The sequence below is a fragment of the Erythrolamprus reginae genome, chromosome 1, assembly GCF_031021105.1.
Source record: "Erythrolamprus reginae isolate rEryReg1 chromosome 1, rEryReg1.hap1, whole genome shotgun sequence".
NCBI classification, from domain to species: domain Eukaryota; kingdom Metazoa; phylum Chordata; class Lepidosauria; order Squamata; family Dipsadidae; genus Erythrolamprus; species Erythrolamprus reginae.
Window position 1 is genome coordinate 208,455,475 of NC_091950.1, and position 21,248 is coordinate 208,476,722.

At 36.7% G+C, this 21,248-nt stretch overlaps 1 protein-coding gene across 3 annotated transcripts in view; it reads left to right on the forward strand.

The window, feature by feature from the left end:
• The window catches only part of SATB2 (SATB homeobox 2), a 167,642-nt gene that overhangs the window by 27,546 nt on the left and 118,848 nt on the right, over positions 1–21,248 (forward strand). For all 3 annotated transcript variants that reach the window (XM_070732092.1, XM_070732093.1, XM_070732094.1), the window contains exon 3: positions 8,969–9,145. In XM_070732092.1, the coding sequence (XP_070588193.1) occupies positions 8,969–9,145 (177 nt within the window). The remainder of the gene's footprint in view (positions 1–8,968; positions 9,146–21,248) is intronic.

Below are 21,248 nucleotides of genomic sequence, written 5' to 3' on the forward strand. Positions count from 1 at the left end.
AGAACAACTTCTCTACCTATGGCTAGGAGGACTGTTGCACAGGTTCGCCTGGTGCACCAGTTGCAGCCCTATTTGGATAGGGAGTCTCTTCTCACAGTCAATCCTGCCCTTATCATCTCGAGGCTCGATTACTGCAATGCGTTCTACTTGGGGGTACCATTAAAGAATGTTCGGATAACTCAATTAATCCAGAATGTAGCCATATGAGCCATTACGGGTGTACCTAGATACACCCATATTAGTCCATCACTCCGTGAGCTGCATTGGCTTCTGATTGGTCTCTGAACACAATTATTGTTTTTATTACCGATAAACCTATTACCTATAGGTTATTACCTATAAAGCCCTTAATGGTTTAGGACCAGATTATAATTATTTACGGGACCGTGTTCTGCCTCACATGTCCTAGCGAACAATTAGATCACACAGAGTTGGTCTTCCCCGGTCCTGTTGGCCAAGCAATGCCAGCCTGCGGGACCGCAGGGGAGGGTCTTCTCTGTTGTGGCTCCGGTCCTCTGGAGCCAACTCCCCCGAGAGATTCGCACTGCCCTCACCCTTCTGGCCTTCTGAAAGGCTTTGAAAACACACTTGTCCCGTCAGGCCTAGGTTCGTTGAGTGATATTATTTTGTTCCGGCCAGTAGTATGAATGAGTGATGGTTGTATGTGTGCTTTATATTGGGTTTTAAATTTTGTATTCGTTTTTATTGTATCTACTTTGGGGTATTTTTAAATTTTTGTATTCATTTTACTGTTCTACCTCGTCCTGAGTCCGACAGAAGAGGGGCAACTTATAAATTTAAACAAACAAACAAAATGTGTTTCTACTTCAGCTTTATTCCATCTGTTTACATTAGTTGGTAGGAGTTGACTTCATTGTAGGATTTTTCTTAATAAGCAGGACATGTTTTACTCTCTTTTTTTCACTTTTAACAAGATTCTTTAAATCTTCCACTCCCATACATCATGGTGTCTGATGATATTGATGCTTCTCCAAACAATTTTTATATTCCATCCTATTTATACTAGATTAGCATTTCTTAATAAATTTTAGATAGATAGATAGATAGATAGATAGACAGATAGATAGACACACACACACAGACAATATATAACTTCAGCATACATTTCCAACTTAAATCAATATAATATATGTAATATACTGTATATATGTATTATGTTTAAACTGTTGCTTTCTGATTATTATGCAAATCATTCAATAGGTAGATAAAATAGTGTGATATTCTCTTTGTTTTAAGGGCTATCCAGAGTTTGTGATGGTCTTTAAATAAAGCTAACATAAGCAATAGTGCAGACATAAGTATTTGTTTGGAAGTCCCTTGCCTCCTCTGACAGTCTCTGGATATTAGCAATGGATCTTCTTTCTTTTGAATCCAGATTTTAAATGTCGCAGTTCTCACTCTATGTATTTTTGAAATCTGAATGACAAAACATGAACATTATCTTATTGAGATAAGTGCAGTTTAGTATTCTGAACTTTCCTTAGCACTTCCCCTTTGATAGTTGAATATAATTTGATCTTTTTAAATTCCTTGGTCATTGCTGTATCTCATATCTGCTTTCAACCTGCACTTAGCAATGTGATTGCATAATCATGCTAGCTTTTAAATAATTCTAATATTTTCTGCTGGTCTTCTCCTGCAGTTTAATTGCTAGCAATACTTTCACAGCAAATTTATCTCTGCTTTGTACAATGTGTCTAATTCAGTGATCACATTTTTGTCTGGATCTTTGATTTTGGGATTGTAGAAGGTGACCAGGCTAGCCTGAGGGTGAGGTCAAACACATAATCAGTTTGGAATTGCTATGCTCTCACAAAAGACCTAAGTCATTAAATCCACTGACCTTTATCTAGTGACAATTTGCCTTGATTTTTAATAGATCAGATTCTTTTGTATAGGTAGCCTGTAATAAATTTGAAGTGCTTTGAATTGAACCGTCTGCTTGTGAATACTTGTGCCTAACTCCTCTCTCTCTTCTTTCTGCAGCAAATTGTTGTCTACTTTGACGTTTATCTTTCCCATCTCTGCATAAAAGTTTTCCTTGATTTCTTAAATTTCCTTAAATAACTCTTATTCTTCCCTTTCAACTGTTAATTGTTTGCATTGTTTATTTTAATTCTTGGACTCTCCGTGCTCTTTTCTGGAATTTAGCTCTTTGTTGGGAAAAATTTGCTCTGTCTCTATTGCCTTTTGTTTTCTGCCCTCAACACGTCAGCAGGCAGCCATTTCACCTTCTTTTGATTTTTTTGTATTTCTTGATATCTTGTTTGGTTTATTTTTAACAATGTCATGAATTTCTGTAAAAGAGTTAGGCAATGTATTTTAAAAACTGTATTTGTTTCTTTTCTTTTAGCTTAAGTTGTACATTTTCAAGGAGTTTGTGATCAGAACTGTAATCAGCACCAGATCTTTGGAGGCGGGGTGGTGATGGTGGGAGACTGAAAAAGTGTTCCATTTATGCTTGCAGAATGCATAGTTTAATTTTGCTATAATTCCTCTGATAATGTCTGTGTATAGAATAGTCTTGTAGTTGTTGGAAGAAAGTATTTGCTATAAACATTTAATTTTCTTGGCAGCAGAATACTGTCTCATTTTTGTACATCAAGGCCAAATTTTCCTATTTGCTTTCCTATCTACTTCTATGAATGATATTTACTTCTAACTTCAGCATATCAATTTTTGTATAATTAATATGTCATGGGGCAGGAGGCTATGTCAGCAAGGTCTTGAAAGTAACCCTGGAACAATTCAGCTTCTACTTCCTATGCACCTGGGCTTAAAGCGTATAGTAGCAATATTGATTAGTCTGGTTTATGTTTGAGTTGAGATCACTGTGTTATTTTTAGATTGTATTCAAATGTAAATTCTATAACTTTTTGCTAATAATGATTATTATTTCTATGATTTTATTAGAATATTATAGAATATCTTGCGTAGTAGAAAATCTACTGCTCCCTTGGTATGAAGTGGCCCATTTTAGTGTATGTTGGCGTTCCTGACATGACTGTAGTGATAGCCCATGTCAATCCACTGATTTCTAAAATGTCAGTATTCACTCTTGACATTTCTATCTTGATAATATCAAAGATACCATCAAAGTTCTGATATTCCATATATACAGGGGTGGGCTACTGGCCAGTCGGGGAGGGGGAACACAGTGGGGTAGCGAAAATGGAGCTCCACCCCAGAACACCCAATTTGCACTGAAAGATGTTGAAAGAAAATGCAGGGCATCTTGCATAAGCCACGCCCACAGTGTGGTAGTAAAATTTTTCGTAGCCCTTCACTACATATATTCAATAGTTAGCACATCTTACAGCAGTGAATTTTCCTCTGTACACATCATTAGCTAGATACCCTTTTTTATGTGAGTGTAGTTATATCATAAGTACCAGTGTTCCTTATATTTGCCCCCTGTATTTTCCCTTTTAAATTGGAGTTTGTGTGTGACACTTTAACATCATCCTAGAAATGTATGTTCATTTGTTTTTCTTCTTCTCCAATTAATCATACTTGGTTTGAACCCATATATTTTCCATCATAATAATAATTCTGCATGTCGCCATGTGAGAAAGAGAGGTTTAATCCTTTCTTCCCAACCCTAAGTTCCTGTGGAAATCTGCCTTCCACTATGGCCATTAAACTTAAAAAGAAATCTAGTCTTGGCACAATGGAAGTTCTCCCTGCCCCAATATTTAGCACCCACCTGGTGTGTATGTTGTGTGTTCAGTTGCAATTGCTCAAGGCGTTCCAGAGTTATACTGGAATATACACACAAACACACAGGCACACACAAATGGATGCTAGGGATGTCTTGCCCCCACAGTATTTTTTTCCAGATAGTAAGTCATCTGTGTACAGTGTATATATATATATTCATATTTATGTATGTAACATATTTTTGCTGAATTCAAAATGAAGGAGATTATATCTGTCTGTCTGTCTGTCTGTCTATCTATCAAGCTAGTCATATACTTGTTACTCTTTTTTAATTCATTAAGTACTTTGCTGTCTCTCATTAAACTTAATAAAATGTGGATGTTCTTTGTATTTGAAGCATTTGTTATATAAAGCATTTATGTAAAACATGTTTATGATAGGGGATACCATATATCAGTGGTGGGATTCAAATTTTTCTACTACCAGTTCTGTGGTGTGACTTGGTGGAGTGGCACTTTGCTGTGAGTGATATCAAGTTGGCCATGGCTTGTCAGTCACATGACCCCCACCAAGCCATGTCAACCAAGCCACGTCCACAGAACCCAATAGTAAAAAAAATTGAATGTACAGCTATCGCTTTTTCTACTTATTATTTTCTGACCGGTCTGAAGTGGCTAAACTCAGAATCTGTCAAGGCCTATTCCTGCATGCAGCCCACTCTCCTTTTACCATGCATTGCCCCATTTCTCCTCCTTCAGAGGGCCCTGGCCATTACTCAGTCTCCCTGCTTCCTCCCCCACAAATGCCTCTTTCTTCATCCTGCGACCTTACCTTTCTCCTGCAGTTGGCTGTCAGGGAAGGCAAGCCAGGGCTGAGCAGTCACTGCTGAGCTCCCCAGTCTGCACTTGTTTGCCCCCCTTGTCGTGAGAAGTCGAAAAAGAGGCAGCGGCTGCAGGCTTCTTGTGCCAAAATCTATCAGTCTCCATTCTTTGAACGTGCCCCAAAAAGAACTTCAGTCCATAACTGTTGCAGCTGTTTTTCATGCCGGATGCGCATGTGCACCACAGAACAGAGTGGCAGCAACTGTCATGGGACAGAAGCTCTTTTTTGGTGCCTCCAAGAAGCAGAGGCTGGTGGTTTTCAGCACAAGAAGCCTGCAGATGCCACCTCTTTTTCAGCTTTTCACAACAAAGGGGGCAAACAAATGCAAGCTGGCAGCGAGCCCAGCTGTGATGGTTCAGTCCTGGCTTGCCTTCCCTGGCAGCCAGCCATGGGAGGAAGGTAAGGTCATGGGACGAAGAAAGGGGTGATCACGGGGGAGGAATCAAGGAGATTGAGTAAGAGCCTGGGCTGTTGAAGGGGGTGGGTGGGGTGAGCAGGCAACTGGACAGGTTACCAGGTGGGGGCAAGGCCACCCAGAAGTGGCATTTATTGGTTCCACGAACCAGTCCAAATTGCCTGCCACTACTAGTTCTTCTGTACTGGTCTGAACTGGCTGAATACCACCTCTGCTCTATATTTTTTATTTTATTTATTTTGGCACTTAGATCATTTGATATTAATATTCTAAGGTCTTTTACTGAGTGGGGGTTGGCTGTGAGATTTTGTTTATTCAGTTTATATTTGGTGTTCTGATTATTTTTGCCAATGTGGAGAGTAGAGCATTTGCTCTTTGATATTTGAAGTTGCCAGATGTTAGACCAATCTGAGACAAAGTCGAGGTCTTTTTGGAGAGTAGATGTATTGTCCGTGGTATTGAAAAGTTTTACATCATCGGCGAAAAGAACACAGTTGCTTGTGATATGATCGCAGAGGTCTTTGATGTAGAGAATGAATAGAGTAGGTCTTAGTACGCTGCCTTGGGGAATGCCACTTTTAACCAGGATAGGGGTAGAAATGACGCTTCCAATTTTGACAACTTGTTGCCTGTTTGACAGGAATGCAGTAATCCAGCTGTGGAGGAATCCTGAGATGCCATAGGATTTGAGTTTTAGGAGTAGTTTGTCATGGACCACTGAATCGAAGGCTTTGCAAAAGTCAATATAAATTGCATCAATGGATTTTCCTTGATCTAGGTGGGTAGTCCATATGTTTTTGCAATGAAATAGTTGAAGGTTGCAGGATAATTTCTTTCTGAATCCAAATTGTTTGTTACAGAGTAGGTTATTAGATTCTAAGTAAAGGGTGATTGATTGATTTATAATTGATTCCATGACTTTTCATGAGACACAGCATAGTGAAATTGGTCTGTAGTTGTCAACGAGAGAAGGGTCTCCTTTTTTGAAGATGGGGATGACTACTGCTTTTGACCATAGCTTGGGGAGTGTGTTGGTCCTGAAGGAATTTTGAAAGATAATGCTTAGTGGTTCTTCCATTGAGAACTTCTAGCCACCTTCGTCTTTACTCTTTTATCATTCCAGATCAATAAACACAAATATATAATGTAGAAAAACCATATCTGGAACAATGTACAGTATAATGAAAAGAAGTTGCCAAATGACTTCTGCAAGCCAGATATTGCTAGAAATTTAATAGCTTATTAATGGTTGGCCAAGTTAATCTTACAGAAGGAAGACTCTTAGATCAGAAAGACAATTTCAATTTGTGACAGTAGGGTTATGAGTGCCAGCCATGTTTCGTTTTAAAGTGCCAGTTTGCTATACAGGTAACAGAAAAACAAGAAGCATTTAAATTGATTGTTTTGAAGATGAATTTCTCAGCTTGGAAAGCACTTTACATAATTAAATATGCATAATAAATAACATATGATGAAATGAACCTAGCAACTTGAATGTTCATAATATGATTTATTATTATGTGTTTGATTCATCTTAAATTATTCACAATGATATTGTTTTCTTTAGACAATATTGTATAATCTGTTTATTAATCCTTCCTTACCACATGCTTTCATTTGAACCTTCTTGATTATTCAGAACTCTTTTGAAATAGACGTGTGAGAATTAGTTCTAGGACAATCAGAAATGAGCAACCTTATTGTTACCATAAAAACTGGAAGGCATCTCCCCTACCCAAAAGAGAAAAAATTGGCAGTGTACTAGTGGTGTGATTTAATTTTTTTTACTACCGGTTCTGTGGCCGTGGTTTGGTGGGCATGGCAGGGGAAGTATACTGTAAAATCTCAATTTCCTCCTGATCAGCTGGGACTCTGGAGGCAGAGAATAGATGGAGGCGGGGCCAGAGGTGGTATTTACTGGTTCTCTGAACTACTCAAATCAAATCAAATCAAATCAAATTTATTATTACAGTCATTGACCAAAACAAATAAAAACACAGTGAATACACAATCAAAAGTTGTAGGATAAAATGTTAAATAACAGATAAAATCCATGATAGAATCCAGTCTATCAACTATACATTGTCAATAATACTAAAATTACAATCCATAAGCTGTGAGGTCTATATTCAGTTTCATACCATTAGGGAAAGGAATAAACAAGGTTGCCACATTTGTCGTATAAATTAGCTAAGGTGTATTAGGCACTTAAAAGCTGGCCACAAATAGTATACACACACACACACACACACACACACACACACACTCATACATACATACATACATACATACATTCATACATACATACATACATACATCTGCATAAAAGGAGCATCTCGGGAACATATGTCTCTCAGTCTCCACCTCTCCTGAGCCACAAAGGCAAAGTCTTTCAGTAAATGGCATTCTTTTATACTTGCCATACAAAACGGCGGATGCAAATGCTTTTCGGTGGTTTGCTGATTCCAGTTGTCTAAGATATCTGGCAGGAGCCACAACACATCTAGTGGCATCTGGGGCCAGAAACAGCGGAGCTTTATTTAAGTCCTCCTGCCTCTCGATGTCCTCCACCCTTTGTTGCAAGATTTGTCTTGCTAGATCATAGTTTGTCTCAAGTATTGAAGCTGGGGAGAACCCTAATTTGTAAAGATTGGTCTCGATGCCCTTAATCCATGAGCACTACTCAAAATTTCCACTACCAGTTCTCCCAAACTGATCAGAACGTGCTGAAATTCACCTCTACAGTGCACAAGTGGGAGAAAAAGGCACAAGAGTTGGAGCCTTGATTTCACTATAATTAGGCATTACATTATTGTTTTTTGATATTTCTATTTGTTTCATATTTTTGTATAAAATATTTCTGCCTGCCTTTAAAGTGAGATTATTCAATTTATTACAGAAACTTCATATTGTAAAATTTCCATCCCCAATAAACAATGAGTTTGTTACTACTTCAGATACATTTAAGAAAGTTTATTTATTTAAAACATTTCTATAGTTGCCCATTTTATACCAAACTCTGGGCAATTCTCAATCAATAATAATAATAATAATAATAATAATAATAATAATAATAATAATAATAATAATAACAACAACAACAACAACAACAACACAACAACAACAACACAACAACAACAATAATATAACAACAACAACAACAACAACAACAATAATAATAATAATTTATTAGACATGTATGCCGCTCCTCTCCGAAGTCTCAAGAAAGTTTAGGAAGAGTTCATTTCTAACACTTAAATGGAATCTCCATCTTCTGAATCAATATACTACTAGATACTATTTGCTTCAGTATCAATGTGAGATAGTGATAGGGTATTACCAAGAACTCAAGTTTAACTCACTGAGGAAATTTCAAGCTAACCTATCTCACAGGGTTTATTTTTGTGAGGGTAAACCAGAGGAGAGAAAGTAAGTATGCCAGTTTTAGCGCATGCAGAACACATGGGATATAAGCTTAACAAATATATGTTATGATTTTTTTTAAATATACAGGTAGTCCTTGACTTACTACAGTTCATTTAGTGATGCTTGAAGTTACAACAGCACTGAAAAAGCTGACTTATGACTGCTTTTCACACTTATGACCATTATGGCATCCCTATGGTCATGTGAACAAAATTCACATGCTTGTCAACTGACTCATGGTTGCAGTTTCCTGGGGGTCACATGATTCCCCCTTTGCAACCTTCTGACAAGCAAAATCAATGGGGAAGCCAGATTCACTTAACAACTGTGTTACTGACTTGACAACTGCAGTGATTCACTGTGTCAAGAAAGGTCTTAAAATGGGGCAACACGCATTTAACTAATGTCTCACTTAGCGACAGAAATTTTGGGCTCAATTGTGGTCCTACATCAAGGACTACCTGTACTTAGTAATGGAACTTGCAACAAGATAAATTATTCAGAAACTATTCTTACAGTTCCTTACAGTTTCTAATTTGGATTCAATAATTTTTATTTCTCCAGGTTTGATGATCCCTGTCTTTTGTGTCGTGGAACAACTGGACACGTCTCTTGAATATGATAATCGAGAAGAACATGCAGAGTTTGTTCTGGTTCGTAAAGATGTGCTTTTTAGTCAGCTAGTGGAGACTGCGCTCCTGGCTCTCGGTTATTCTCACAGCTCTGCAGCTCAGGCACAAGGTATTACATCGAAATGTTTAATAATTGTAGTGAGATGGGTGGCAAATAAATAAATAAAAACAGTTGGCTGCATAAAATAGTTCTTACAGTACTTAAGCATGTACTAATACTGATAGGGTAGTTGGTAGTAAGTATCTTTATAATGGCCTAGGGATAATCATTGAGGAATCATGTATAAACTGCACTCCCATGCAAATTATTTCTAAGCTTGCCCCTATTAATATACTAGAAGTTACTTTTGAGTACTGTACATATACATAAAATCAAAGTGCACATCATGAATAACTAATTTTGTAGGTATATTAATATTTAAGCAAAGAATATCAGACATCGTATCAACATTCATTTTACAAGTAAATATATTAACAGGTGTTTGTGATGAATATGAAACAGCCAATATAGCAGTATTTATTTATTCTTCAGGCAGCATGTAAACACACAATTTTTCATAATCTATCGTTACAAATTGAGTCAGAATGAAGTTAAATTATCTCATTTGATTTAGAGGATTTCATACTAGTTCTGACGAACTGTTCAAAGAAAATATTTTTAAATCTGACTTTGTAAATCTGACTTTGTTCAAAGCTGTTAATATAAATTGTGTCATGAATGTTTACAACATTCGGAGTTATCTAAATTCACTTTTTCTTTAAAATATATGCCTTTTTTTCTAGAGACCATTCAGTGTCCTCACTGAATTTGAAGATTTTTCTTGCATTATTAATTGAATCTTCAAAATACAGCCAAGATTAACAGCCAATTAAAGAAATGATAATTGATTAATTATCTCATTTTAATTAGCTGATTTGATTATTGATTAAAAGTCACTTTTAAATAGTGATTTGAAAGAAAGGGACTACTCTCTGAATAAATATGTTAGAATTACTCTGCAAATTTGTATAAATTAACCTCAGTAAAAATGATAAAAGCAGACGTTTGTAATTGTTAAATGATATATACATGTAGTACCAAAGAATTGCTTAAGATCAATGAGAGAAGAAATAAAATTTATTTACCCTAAGTTTACTTTCTATTAGAAACAATAAATTATATCTGTCAAGCATTATTATTTAGGGCACTTTTTTAGTTGAGCCTAAAATCTTTTTTACTTAGTTAATGTAAACTCAGATAGATAGATATGCAAGCAAACGTATAAGCAAAATTTAGACAAGCTATAGACAAAAGAACTGGTGTCTGCAAAAGGAGGAGAATGAGGAAGAGATGATGTGTGCTTCATGGTGTGCAGCTGTGATTTATATACTTGGGTCAGATTTTGGGATGCAAATATGAAAAAAGTGGAGTTTGTATCATGACATTCAGAAATATTATTTAGCAACTTTTCAACAGAGTGACTGATGGTGGACACTCATCCATAAAATATAAAAGAGCTTTATAAAGCATAATTTTTTGTTAGAATGAAACTAACTAATAAAAATGGAGCCTTAGGAAAACTGTATGCACATCATCTGTCACTTTGTTAATAATGTACAAAAAAGATAATGTATATTGTATTTTATGTAAAAATTAATATAAATAGGAAAGTGAAAAAAATGGACTATTAGTAAGGTAGGCTATGAAAATATGTTTTGCTTAGCAGTGAATTTGTGAAAGAATTCTAATCAGAAAGAGTGTAATAAGAAATAAAAACATGAAACAAATATATATTATTACATAAATCTGGATAACTTTTTAAAAAAATCATGTCATGGTATTATAGGAATATTGTTCTATTGAATATAAAGGTCATTATATCTCACTATTTCTGTCATGGTGAACGAGTTTTCAATCTGACAGCACTATTCATCTTGGTTAATTCATCTTGTGAATTAACATGTGGAACATCCTGAATTAAGCAACCAAGGCATCATTCTTGGCATCTCTAGAAAGAAGGTGATCCCAAGAAAGAATGTTTTTATGAAAGCATGTAACTTCCTTCACTGACCCACACTGGATGAGCATTTCATTTGGGAAAACATATGGGCCTTCCAACCAGGAAAGACAGATTTAATTAGATAGGTACCAGCTTTTTCATCCTTAGGAAGTAATAGTTTGCTAGTACATTAAGTAGGTGTGTCTGGCTTTTTATTTTTTCTTATGGTCCAGAATCTGTATTTTAAGCTCTTATGTGCTTATAGAATTTTTCTGAAAAAACATTGAAAAATTAGATCAAATTTGCCATGTTCTAATCTGATGTTTATCTTTGAGAATTTTCATATGCTGCTTAAATCACTAAGAAAGATCTGTGAAGTTATCTAGCTGTTTCCCCCCCACACATCTCTCTAGTCTACGTATTTCTGGTTAGATTAAATATTTATTTAAATATTTAATGTTCCAAGTGTATTACACATTTAAAATGCATGTAATTATTATTTTTTGCATAATGGTATTAAACTTGAAATTCATTGATCATTGTTAGAGTATTAATACTATTCTATTACTATTTTTTCACAAACACACCACAACATTGTATAAACCACTAGTATTCTAGCAATGTGGCATTTTATAAGAACGGCACGTTAGTAAATTTATTTTGGCTGGAGAACTGAATTGACTTTGAAATTCCTGTTTGGGATTTTGTAGTAATATTGGGCAATATTCTTTCCAGTTGTTATAAAGTTCCCAGTGTACTTTCTCACATACTCTGCCACATGCTACTGATAATAATGGATGGCAGTTTTGAAAGGGATCCTGTATGAAACTCTCTCCCCAGCAGTACTTTTTCTTAAAAATATCTTCTGTCTGGCACTGAAGCTTTTAAAATAGTTTTGATTGTCATCCAATTCAATAAATACTATTTTAAAATCATACTGTAGGGCAAGGTGAGGGTTTTAAGAAAGCGTTAGTGTTCCTTTTTCTAACAGTATTGCCCCTCAAAATTATTCATCCCTATATTGCAGAAATCTTAAGCTATCAATATTGACATCAGTGGAAGATATTTCAAAATGTTGCTTGGGACAGCTTCTAATTAAGGGGTCGATACTGTACATTTGGGGAGAATAGATCGTAATTCAGGGAAGGCAGGAAAGTGGGATTCTTAAAGCTGCTAAAAAGTGTTCTCCAATGCACTTGCAAGGAGAGTCCAAGATGGGTTATTCTCAGCCTGATTGGCTGGGACTGTTTTTTTTAGACTTGGACTCTCCTTGCAGTGCATCGAGAAGACCGTTCAGGTAAGTTCAACGGTCCATCTCTCTCTTTCTCCTTCTCCCTATCTCCCACCCTATCTACCTATGGTCTGGATTAGGCCCACAGATGAGATTTCCTGTGCCTGTTGTTTACCTCAGAAAGAAAGTTATCAATATTGCAGATTTTATATTTGATAAAACCATGCACTTTTCAGATTAAAAAAATTATCATGGAATTAATTGCTGCAGTTGTCATTTATCGAATCATCTTCACAGAAGAGGACATGCTGCTGTTCTCTATGCATATATCTTTTTAGTGTGTGTGTATATCTGACAGAAAAAACATACACACACACACACATATATATATATAAATGTTTTTTTCCTGTCGGATCACCCTGGTATATTGAAGGAGTGTCACAGCTTCCTTTTTGCCTCTCGGCCCAACCCAGGCCCATTTCCAAGGCAGTTAATTTGTTCATAGCCAACAAACTATATTTTGTATGTATCACATGTCTGGGGTTTTTTGCGGAATTTTAAAAATTAAGGGAGACTAGGATAGCACTCTTTTGGCCTTGCTTACGCACACGGACGCACGCATGCACGCACACACTATATATATGTGTGTATATATATATATATATGTGTATGTATGTATATGTATATATATGTCACATGTTTTTGCTGAATTTGAAAATTAAGGGAGACTAGGATAGATCTATTTCGGCCTTATTTTGGCCTCATCAACTAGCCATACCCTCACACTGGGACTTGAACTTGCAACCTTGGCCTTGTAAGGCAGAGAATTAACCTCTAGGCTACATTATCCAATCCCTTCAGCTCTGTACCAGGGAAGGGTTACATGTTATTTGTGTCGAATCACCCTGGTATATTGAAGGAACATCACAGCTTCTTTTTTGCCTCTCGGCCCAACCCAGGGCCATTTCCAAGGCAGTTAATTTATTCATAGCCGACAACTATATTCTGTATGTGTCACATGTTTTTGCTTTTACATGTTTACATATATATACGTATATGTATATGTATAGTTTTGATGTCGATATTCAGAGATATTTTGATACATGAATACTTTGGGAAAAATATATCATCCTATGTAGCATTTAAAACACATTTAAGTATATTTTAATGAAGTTAAATTGTCATGATTATCAGCAAGGTCAGAAAACTTTGAATGCATTTAAATTGAAAGCAGAATTGGAATCAAATATTTTTCTATCTACTGTGATTTGAAATGCTCACTTTTGGCTGGATAGATACAGTATAACAAATTTTAAAATCTCAGCCCTAGAATAAATTCTTCGTCATATCAATATTGTACTACAGAACCCTTTTGTATAAGAGATTTAGTATCTAAAAGTTTTCTTTTCAGACAGCTCCTTTATTTAACTTAGAAAATATTTCCTTTTCTTTTAAAAAATACTTTATCAAGTGAAAGGAAGAGTTATAAATTCCCCATCGCTTCCAGATCTATCTTAAGCATTCTGTTTTTTAAAACAGTCTAGAGCTTTTTGATAAAAACAATGCAGATATTACAATACCTGTTTTTGTGTGCTGCATGTTATTGCAAAATAATTTGTGTGCTATAGATTTATGCAGTAAAATTGAGATGGGTTATACAGTGTAGCCAAAACTAACCAATTGATCAAATGGTAGATCATTGATCAGTGGAAAACTATTTGTGGTTAATGGAAAAAGATATATTTCTATTATTTAGTAGTATTTCTATTATTGCACAAATTTATTTCATACTTGATATAGACAACTGTATTTATAGTATAACAGTCTGATTAACATCTGATGAACTGTAGTATGCTTCTGTATACACTGTGCCAGTGTTAATGTGCATTTTTGGTATATTATCATTTTTGGTACCCCTCATATTTTCAATAAACCATTAAAATGATAATGTATATTTTATACACACACACATACTTTTTTGGATGGGAGGCATCTCAAGACAATATTCTGGTGGCTACATGAATGAGTCAATGCAGCCTTCTTGGCAAGAATTCAGACATGGTTTTAATTTGCCTCTTTCCTATAGTTGATAGAGTGACTGATCCAAGGTCAGTCAGCTGGCTTTTTTTTCTAAGGGGGACTAAAATGAATAGTCTCCCTATTTCTTGCCTCCTACACTACACTACTAGCTGCCCATTCTAATGCGCTTGCTGCCATAGCAGAGGGCCATTTTGCAGTTTAAGAAGAAAGAGATGTTTAACTATGGCAAAGGATTTATCTTAACATGCTCCATTGTCAGGTCACATCTCATCTATTCTGAAATAAAGACAAGATGCTTTTCCATTGTATTGAAGCTGCAATTATTTGTGGCGAACCCATAGCTGTGATGGAAGCTATGAACTCAAGATCCCCAGGAGCTACCCAGAACTTCCTTTCCAAGACAAGGAGACTGAGGTTACAAAAGAGTGAAATTTATAAATTCTAACACTTGCTCTGAGCAATTCCTGGAGTTTGTAGCAGGCTGCTGCCAGGAAGCTAGGTGGTTGACACATCAATATCAGACCACACTTGGTGGTATAGTTCAGTGATAGTGAACCTTTTTTTGTTCTGGTGCCAAAAGGGCATGTGCGCAATAGCGCACATTTGTCCATGTGGCCACACCCATAATACAATGCCCTCCCCCACCCCACACATGCGCACAATGACCCCCCAGGTTCCCTCCCACGTATGTGTGCAGACTTCCAGTAGGCCCATTGGGTCTGTTTTTCGCCATCCACAGGCTCTTTCCTGAAGCCTGGGGAGAGTGAAAACGGCCTCCTCCCCCTCTCCGAAAGTCCGAAAATCAGCTGGCCAGCATGCACATGCATGCTAGAGCTGACATAGGGCAACGCCTCAGGTGCTCTCAGATATGGCTCTGCCATAGATCGCCTTCACGGGTTCAATTCCTTGTACAAGAATTTACATGTAACCTTTTCTGTTTATGGCATACTACAAAACATTATAAAATAGATGTCTGACTATTATATACTGTATGGTTCAAGATGAACCTGTTTTCAAGGCAGATATATTTGTGACTGCATCCCAGCTTTTCCAGTGAAGGTGTTACGTTAAAAGCTCTGTCATTGTTGAAGGAGTTCAGAAATTTGGTAAGAAAATTTATCTCAAAGGATTACCAAAAGCCAGGGGTGGACTGCTAGCTGGAACGCTAAATTGTGTTCGCCGCCATGGCTTGTGAGTGCTTGCAAGGTGAGCACGATTTTGCTTCTGCACCGGTGGAGATAGCAAAATCGCACACGGAGCTGCAAGTGTGCCTGTGTTTCGGCGAGGTTTGTTTACTTCCGCACATGACAAAACACGGGCACACCTGTGGCTCCGTGCACAATTTTCCTATGTCTACAGGTGCAGAAGCAAAATCGCGCTGGCCCCGCAAGCACTCATGAGCCGCGGCGGCGAGCCCAATTTAGCTTTCCAGCTAGAGCCTACCCCTACCAACAGGCCATAGATTGTCTAGTATTTTACAAATCCTAAAGTGGAGAATATAATATTGTAGAGATAAGCATTGAAAAACATCACAAAGTTAGAAAGGAGTACAAATAACTGTACCTTTCGGTAGAAATGTTATCTTTCTAGAAATAAGACTTCAGACACATTTTATAAAAATGTTTGTTATGATAGCTATAAAGTAAAAGAATAAAGTAAAAAATTGACCTTATGGCACATAATCTATTTATTATTTACTTAAAACTCTCCCATAAATCAGAAGTAGTTTATTTTAAAATAAATAGGACTGAAGAGATTAGTGCTAAAGAGAAGGTAACAAATTTGGCCAAAAGGAGAACAATTTCCTTTTTGGTAAGATTAGCTGAATTATCCCTGTTTTGCCTGTGTAATTGCTGTCAGAAGGATGGAAATAAATAAAAGCTTTTAAATAGAAATTTATTTATTTATTTATGAAATTCATATGCCGCTTATCTCATTGCCCTAAGATTTTTCTATATAAATAAATTTATAGTTAGTAATTTGGTTGTATTTTGTTTCACATTCTTCTAAGAAGGATAGGAAAGCAATTTTGCTTATTCTATAAGCAAAACACATTTCAAGTAAATACATGAATATGTGCATAATATGAGATTGTCAACACATTCATTTATTTATTCATTAAATTTATATGCTGCCATTTCATTTTCATTTAAAAATTAAACTGTGAATGATAGTTTTGATAATGGTCAACGTCTCCAAAGCACCTTAGGACAGGACAAGAAGCAACGGATGAAATTAATCAAGGAGAGAAGCATCCTAGAACTAAGGAGACATTTCCTGACAGAACAGTTAATCAGTTGAACAACTTACCTCCAGAAGGTGTGGATGCTGCAACAGTGATTGCTTTTAAGAAGAGATTGGATAACTATTTGTCTGAAATAGTATAGAGTACCTGCCTAGCAAGGGGTTAGATTACAAGACCGCCAAAGTCCCTTCATCCTGTTTCTATTCTATTCTATTCCATTCCATTCCATCGCATTCTATTCTATTTCACCCATGCAAGTATTTTACTCAACACATTTTTATTTTGGATTTCCTATCTTGAGGTTTTATTTCTCCATATTTTTTTGCTTTTTGAGAGCACAATAGGCCTTTCTGGAATTGAATGTTATGACAGTGGCACACATGCTACACTTCTGTAGCATCTAATAAATCTAAAATGCATGATACGACATCAGTATGTATCCCTGCTTTACTTCACTGGCTGTGGCTAATAGAAAAAGAAAGAGTGATGACATTATGTCATATGTTTTATATTAATAGACATTACCAAGTGAGTCAGGGTGTGGAGATAGAATAAAGTGTGGCTAATGTAACATATATAGTGTCAGTTTCATTCCTAATGTTTCCTTCCTCAAATGTTTTATGCATGAAATATATATATTCACTAGCTTCAGGCATAGTTATTCATTGATTAAAAACCATTACATTCTAATATTTGTTAAAAATATTCCTAGAAGTTGTTTATAAGGATTAGTAATATGAGAGTACTGCTTGCAAAGTTACAATCAAAGGATATTATAGGAGGAGAGCTGTGTTAGTTTATGGCAAAATAAATCAGGAGTCTAGTAGGACCTTCTCCTATTAACACATTCTATTAAAAGGTATGAGCTGAAATGATGAATTCATTTCATCAGATACAGTCAGTTGATGAACTGCTGAAACTGCTGGATTGAGGTGCAGCTCATGAAAAATTTTGTCTTTTAAAATAATGTGTTAGTTGGGAAAGATTGCAACAGAATTCTTGTGGCTTTTAGTCAAAGGATTACTTCATGAGGAAAACAAGATGGGAGGAGAAGGAAGAAAGTAGTCTCAGTCATCAGCACTCAATTATATAGAAAAGGCTGTACTATTGATACCACAGAAAAACAGAAAGTAGAGCAATTCAATGACTGTTTTGATTGTCTTGAACCATGTTTCTGATCTATAATTTGCTAGGGGAATGATAGACTGCTTGTCTGAAAATCAATTTTCCAATCTTTTTACAGGATGGAGGAAAAACAAGTGTTCAGATTACTGTTTCAGATTAAAGGAGGTTTGATGATATATAAGTAATCTGCATCCACCTTAATGTTGGTTTAATTGCTCCTCCCAGTATGCCCACTGGATAATTTCTGCGTGTGATAAAGTTTGTGTAATTCTGTTGTGTCCTTGCCACTGATGTTCATCCATCATGTTGGAAAAGGACCTTGATATCTAACAGTCCACAATGTGTCCGCAGGTGGTTGGTAAGGTCTATACAGGTACAAAATGTTCTGCCACATGTTGGACAGACATGTCTGGGTCCCATTGTCGCAACATTTGCAGCTCTGGCTTTGCGGAGTGCATGCTTCTCTTCTGCCATGATTCATCTGTCCTCACATGTCTGGCAGCCTTGGTGGATCAGCATGCGCCATGAAAAAAATCAATTAAAAAAGTCAATGAATCAATGAAAAGTCAATGAGTCAATGAAAATAATAAATGAAAAGTCAATGAGTCAATGAAAAATAGTCTGCCTATAGGAGGCATAAAGAGTCTGGAAGTATAGTTGGCAGAGAGGTGTATAAAATGAGACAGAAGGAGGCGAAACAGATATTATATGCTGCTAAAGCATCAAAAGAGGAAGAAATTGCCAAATCTGTAAAGAAGTGGGATAAAACCTTCAGATATATTAGTGATAGGAAGAAGAAAAACTGCAGCATCACAAAGCTTAGTACTGGGGATAATACATACATTGATAGGAATAAGGAGATCACTGATCATTTGAATAGCTACTTTTGTTTTCTCCGAAGACAGCTTACAATATAATACTGTGGATGGATATAGCATTGCTTCCATCTGTAGGGATTCAGCTCCAGTGATCTCAGAGGCTGATGTCTTAGAAGAACTTGAACGATTAAAGATAAATAAGGCAATGGATAGGCAGATGGAATCCACCCCAGAGTTCTTAAAGAACTCAGATCTGTGATTGCTACCCCCCTGACCGATTTGTTTAACCAATACCTTTTAACAGGAGATGTTCCTGATGATTGGAGAATGGCCAGTGTTGTGCCTATCCACAAGAAGGGCAGTAGAGAAGAAGCTGGTAACTACAGGCCAGTTAACTTGACATCAGTTATAGTTAAAATGATGGAGACTCAACTCAAAAAGAGGATAAATCAGCACCTAAAAACCAATAATTTATCGGACCCAAATTAGCATGGCTTTATTAAAGGCAAATCATGTCAGACTAATTTCATTGATTTCTTTGACTATGTCACAAAGGTGTTGGATGAAGGTGGTGCCATAGATATTGCCTATCTGGACTTCAGCAAAGCCTTTGATATAGTTCCACATAAAGAACTGATAGATAAATTAGTGAAGATTGGACTTGATTCCTGGATAGTTCAGTGGATTTGCAACTGGCTGAAGCGTAGATATCAGAGGGTTGTTGTTAATGGCGAGTATTCTAAGCAGAGACTGGTTGCAAGCGGTGTGCCACAAGGGTCTGTTCCTAGTCCTATTCTTTTTAATATGTTTGTGAGTGATATAGGGGAAGGTTTGGTAGGAATGTTTGCCTATTTGCCAATGACTCTAAAGTGTGCAATGGGGTTGATATTCCTGGAGGCATCTGTAATATGGGAAATGATTTAGCTTTACTAGATAAGTGGTCAAAGCAATGGAAACTGCAGTTAATATTTCCAAATGTAAAATAATGCACTTGGGGAAAAGGAATCAATCTAAGTATTGTATTGGCAGTTCTGTGTTAGCAAAAACTTCAGAAGAGAAGGATTTAGGGCAGGGGTCTCAAACTCAATTTACCCGGGGGCCGCTGGAGGTAGAGTCTGGGTGAGGCTGGGCCACATCAGGTTTTCCACAAGAAAAGCTCTTACAAAAACATTCCAGTGTTATCAATTGTCTTTATTTTTTAATCTTATTTTGTGTTAGAAAATAATTCATAAGAAAAATTCATAAGAAAATAAATAAATCAGTAATAAATAAATAAAATGATGATGATGATGATAATAATAATAATAATAATAATAATAATAATAATAATACAGCAGATACAAAAGACTGATGAAACCACATATAGTTGCTGACTAGAGAAATGTAATTATTATTCAGATTCTGTAATAATAATGTCTATTAACAGTTCTTTAACATTTAATGGACCTTGATTGCGAGCTGGGCAGTGTCGGTGATGTCTGTGGTCTAATCAAGAGCGACTGAGTATACACTGAAACATTTTGCTTTCTCACGCAGTTGATCATAAATGTCACTTGACAGGTTAGAAATGCGCTCTGCTATGGTGTTGGCAGAAAAGCTGATGTTCCTAAACTGACCTTTCTTTTCTGGACAGACAATACTTGCAGCCTGTAGTATGCACGTTTTTACAAATCCACCTTCTTTGAATGGCTTTCCTGCTTTAGCAATCATCTCACTAACCACGTAGCTAGCTTCGACTGCTGCATCATTCTCTTTGGTTGCTTTCTTAAAGAAATCTTGTTGCCTCAGTAGATATGTTTTAAGATTAGTAACCCGGGTTGCTCTCTCTTCTCCCTAGTATTTTGCATACTCCTCGGCATGTCTAGTTGTGTAATGACGTTTCAAGTTGTATTTTTTTTGCATCACAACTTTCTCTGTGCAAGTAAGACATGTTGGGATGCCCCTGTGCTCAACAAAGAAATATTGCACTTCCCACTTTTCCTGAAATTGTCTGGGCTCATCATCAACTTTTATCATATAATTCTACTTGGTGTCACTGTTTCAGTGTTTAGCGGCTGAACTTTAACCGATGCGTCTTTTCCGCTTTTTTTCTGTCCTGCTGAGTAGCAATTTCCGCCTCCGCTTCTGAACCTGGGGTAATGGCGCAAGTTTGCAATATGCCTGGCTGATGTCCCGCCTCCGAGAGCAATATACCCCACCATGATTGGTAGGTTCATTCAGCTCTGCACACAACACTGAAAAGTGCCATTCGTAGCAAACTTGGGTCGCACTAACATTAAACTTTGATATTGAGGTGGGGGCCGCAAACTATTGTCCCGAGGGCCGCAGTTGGCGACCCCTGATTTAGGGGTAATGATTTCTGACAGTCTCAAAATGGGTGAACAGTGCAGTCAGGTGCTAGGGAAAGCAAGTAGAATGCTTGGCTGCATAACTAGAGGTATGACAAGCAGGAAGAGGGAGATTGTGATCCAGCTATATAGAGCGCTGGTGAGACCACATTTGGAATATTGTGTTCAGTTCTGGAGACCTCACCTACAAAAAGATATTGACAAAATTGAACGGGCTACAAGAATGGTGGAAGGTCTTAAGCATAAAACTTATCAGGAAAGACTTAATGAACTCAATCTGTATAGTCTGGAGTACAGAAAGGAAAGGAGGGACATTTAAATATGTTAAGAGTTAAATAAGGTTCAGAAGGAAAGTGTTTTAAATAGGAAAGTGAACACAAGAACAAGGGGACACAATCTGAGGTTAGTTGGGGTAAAGATCAGAAG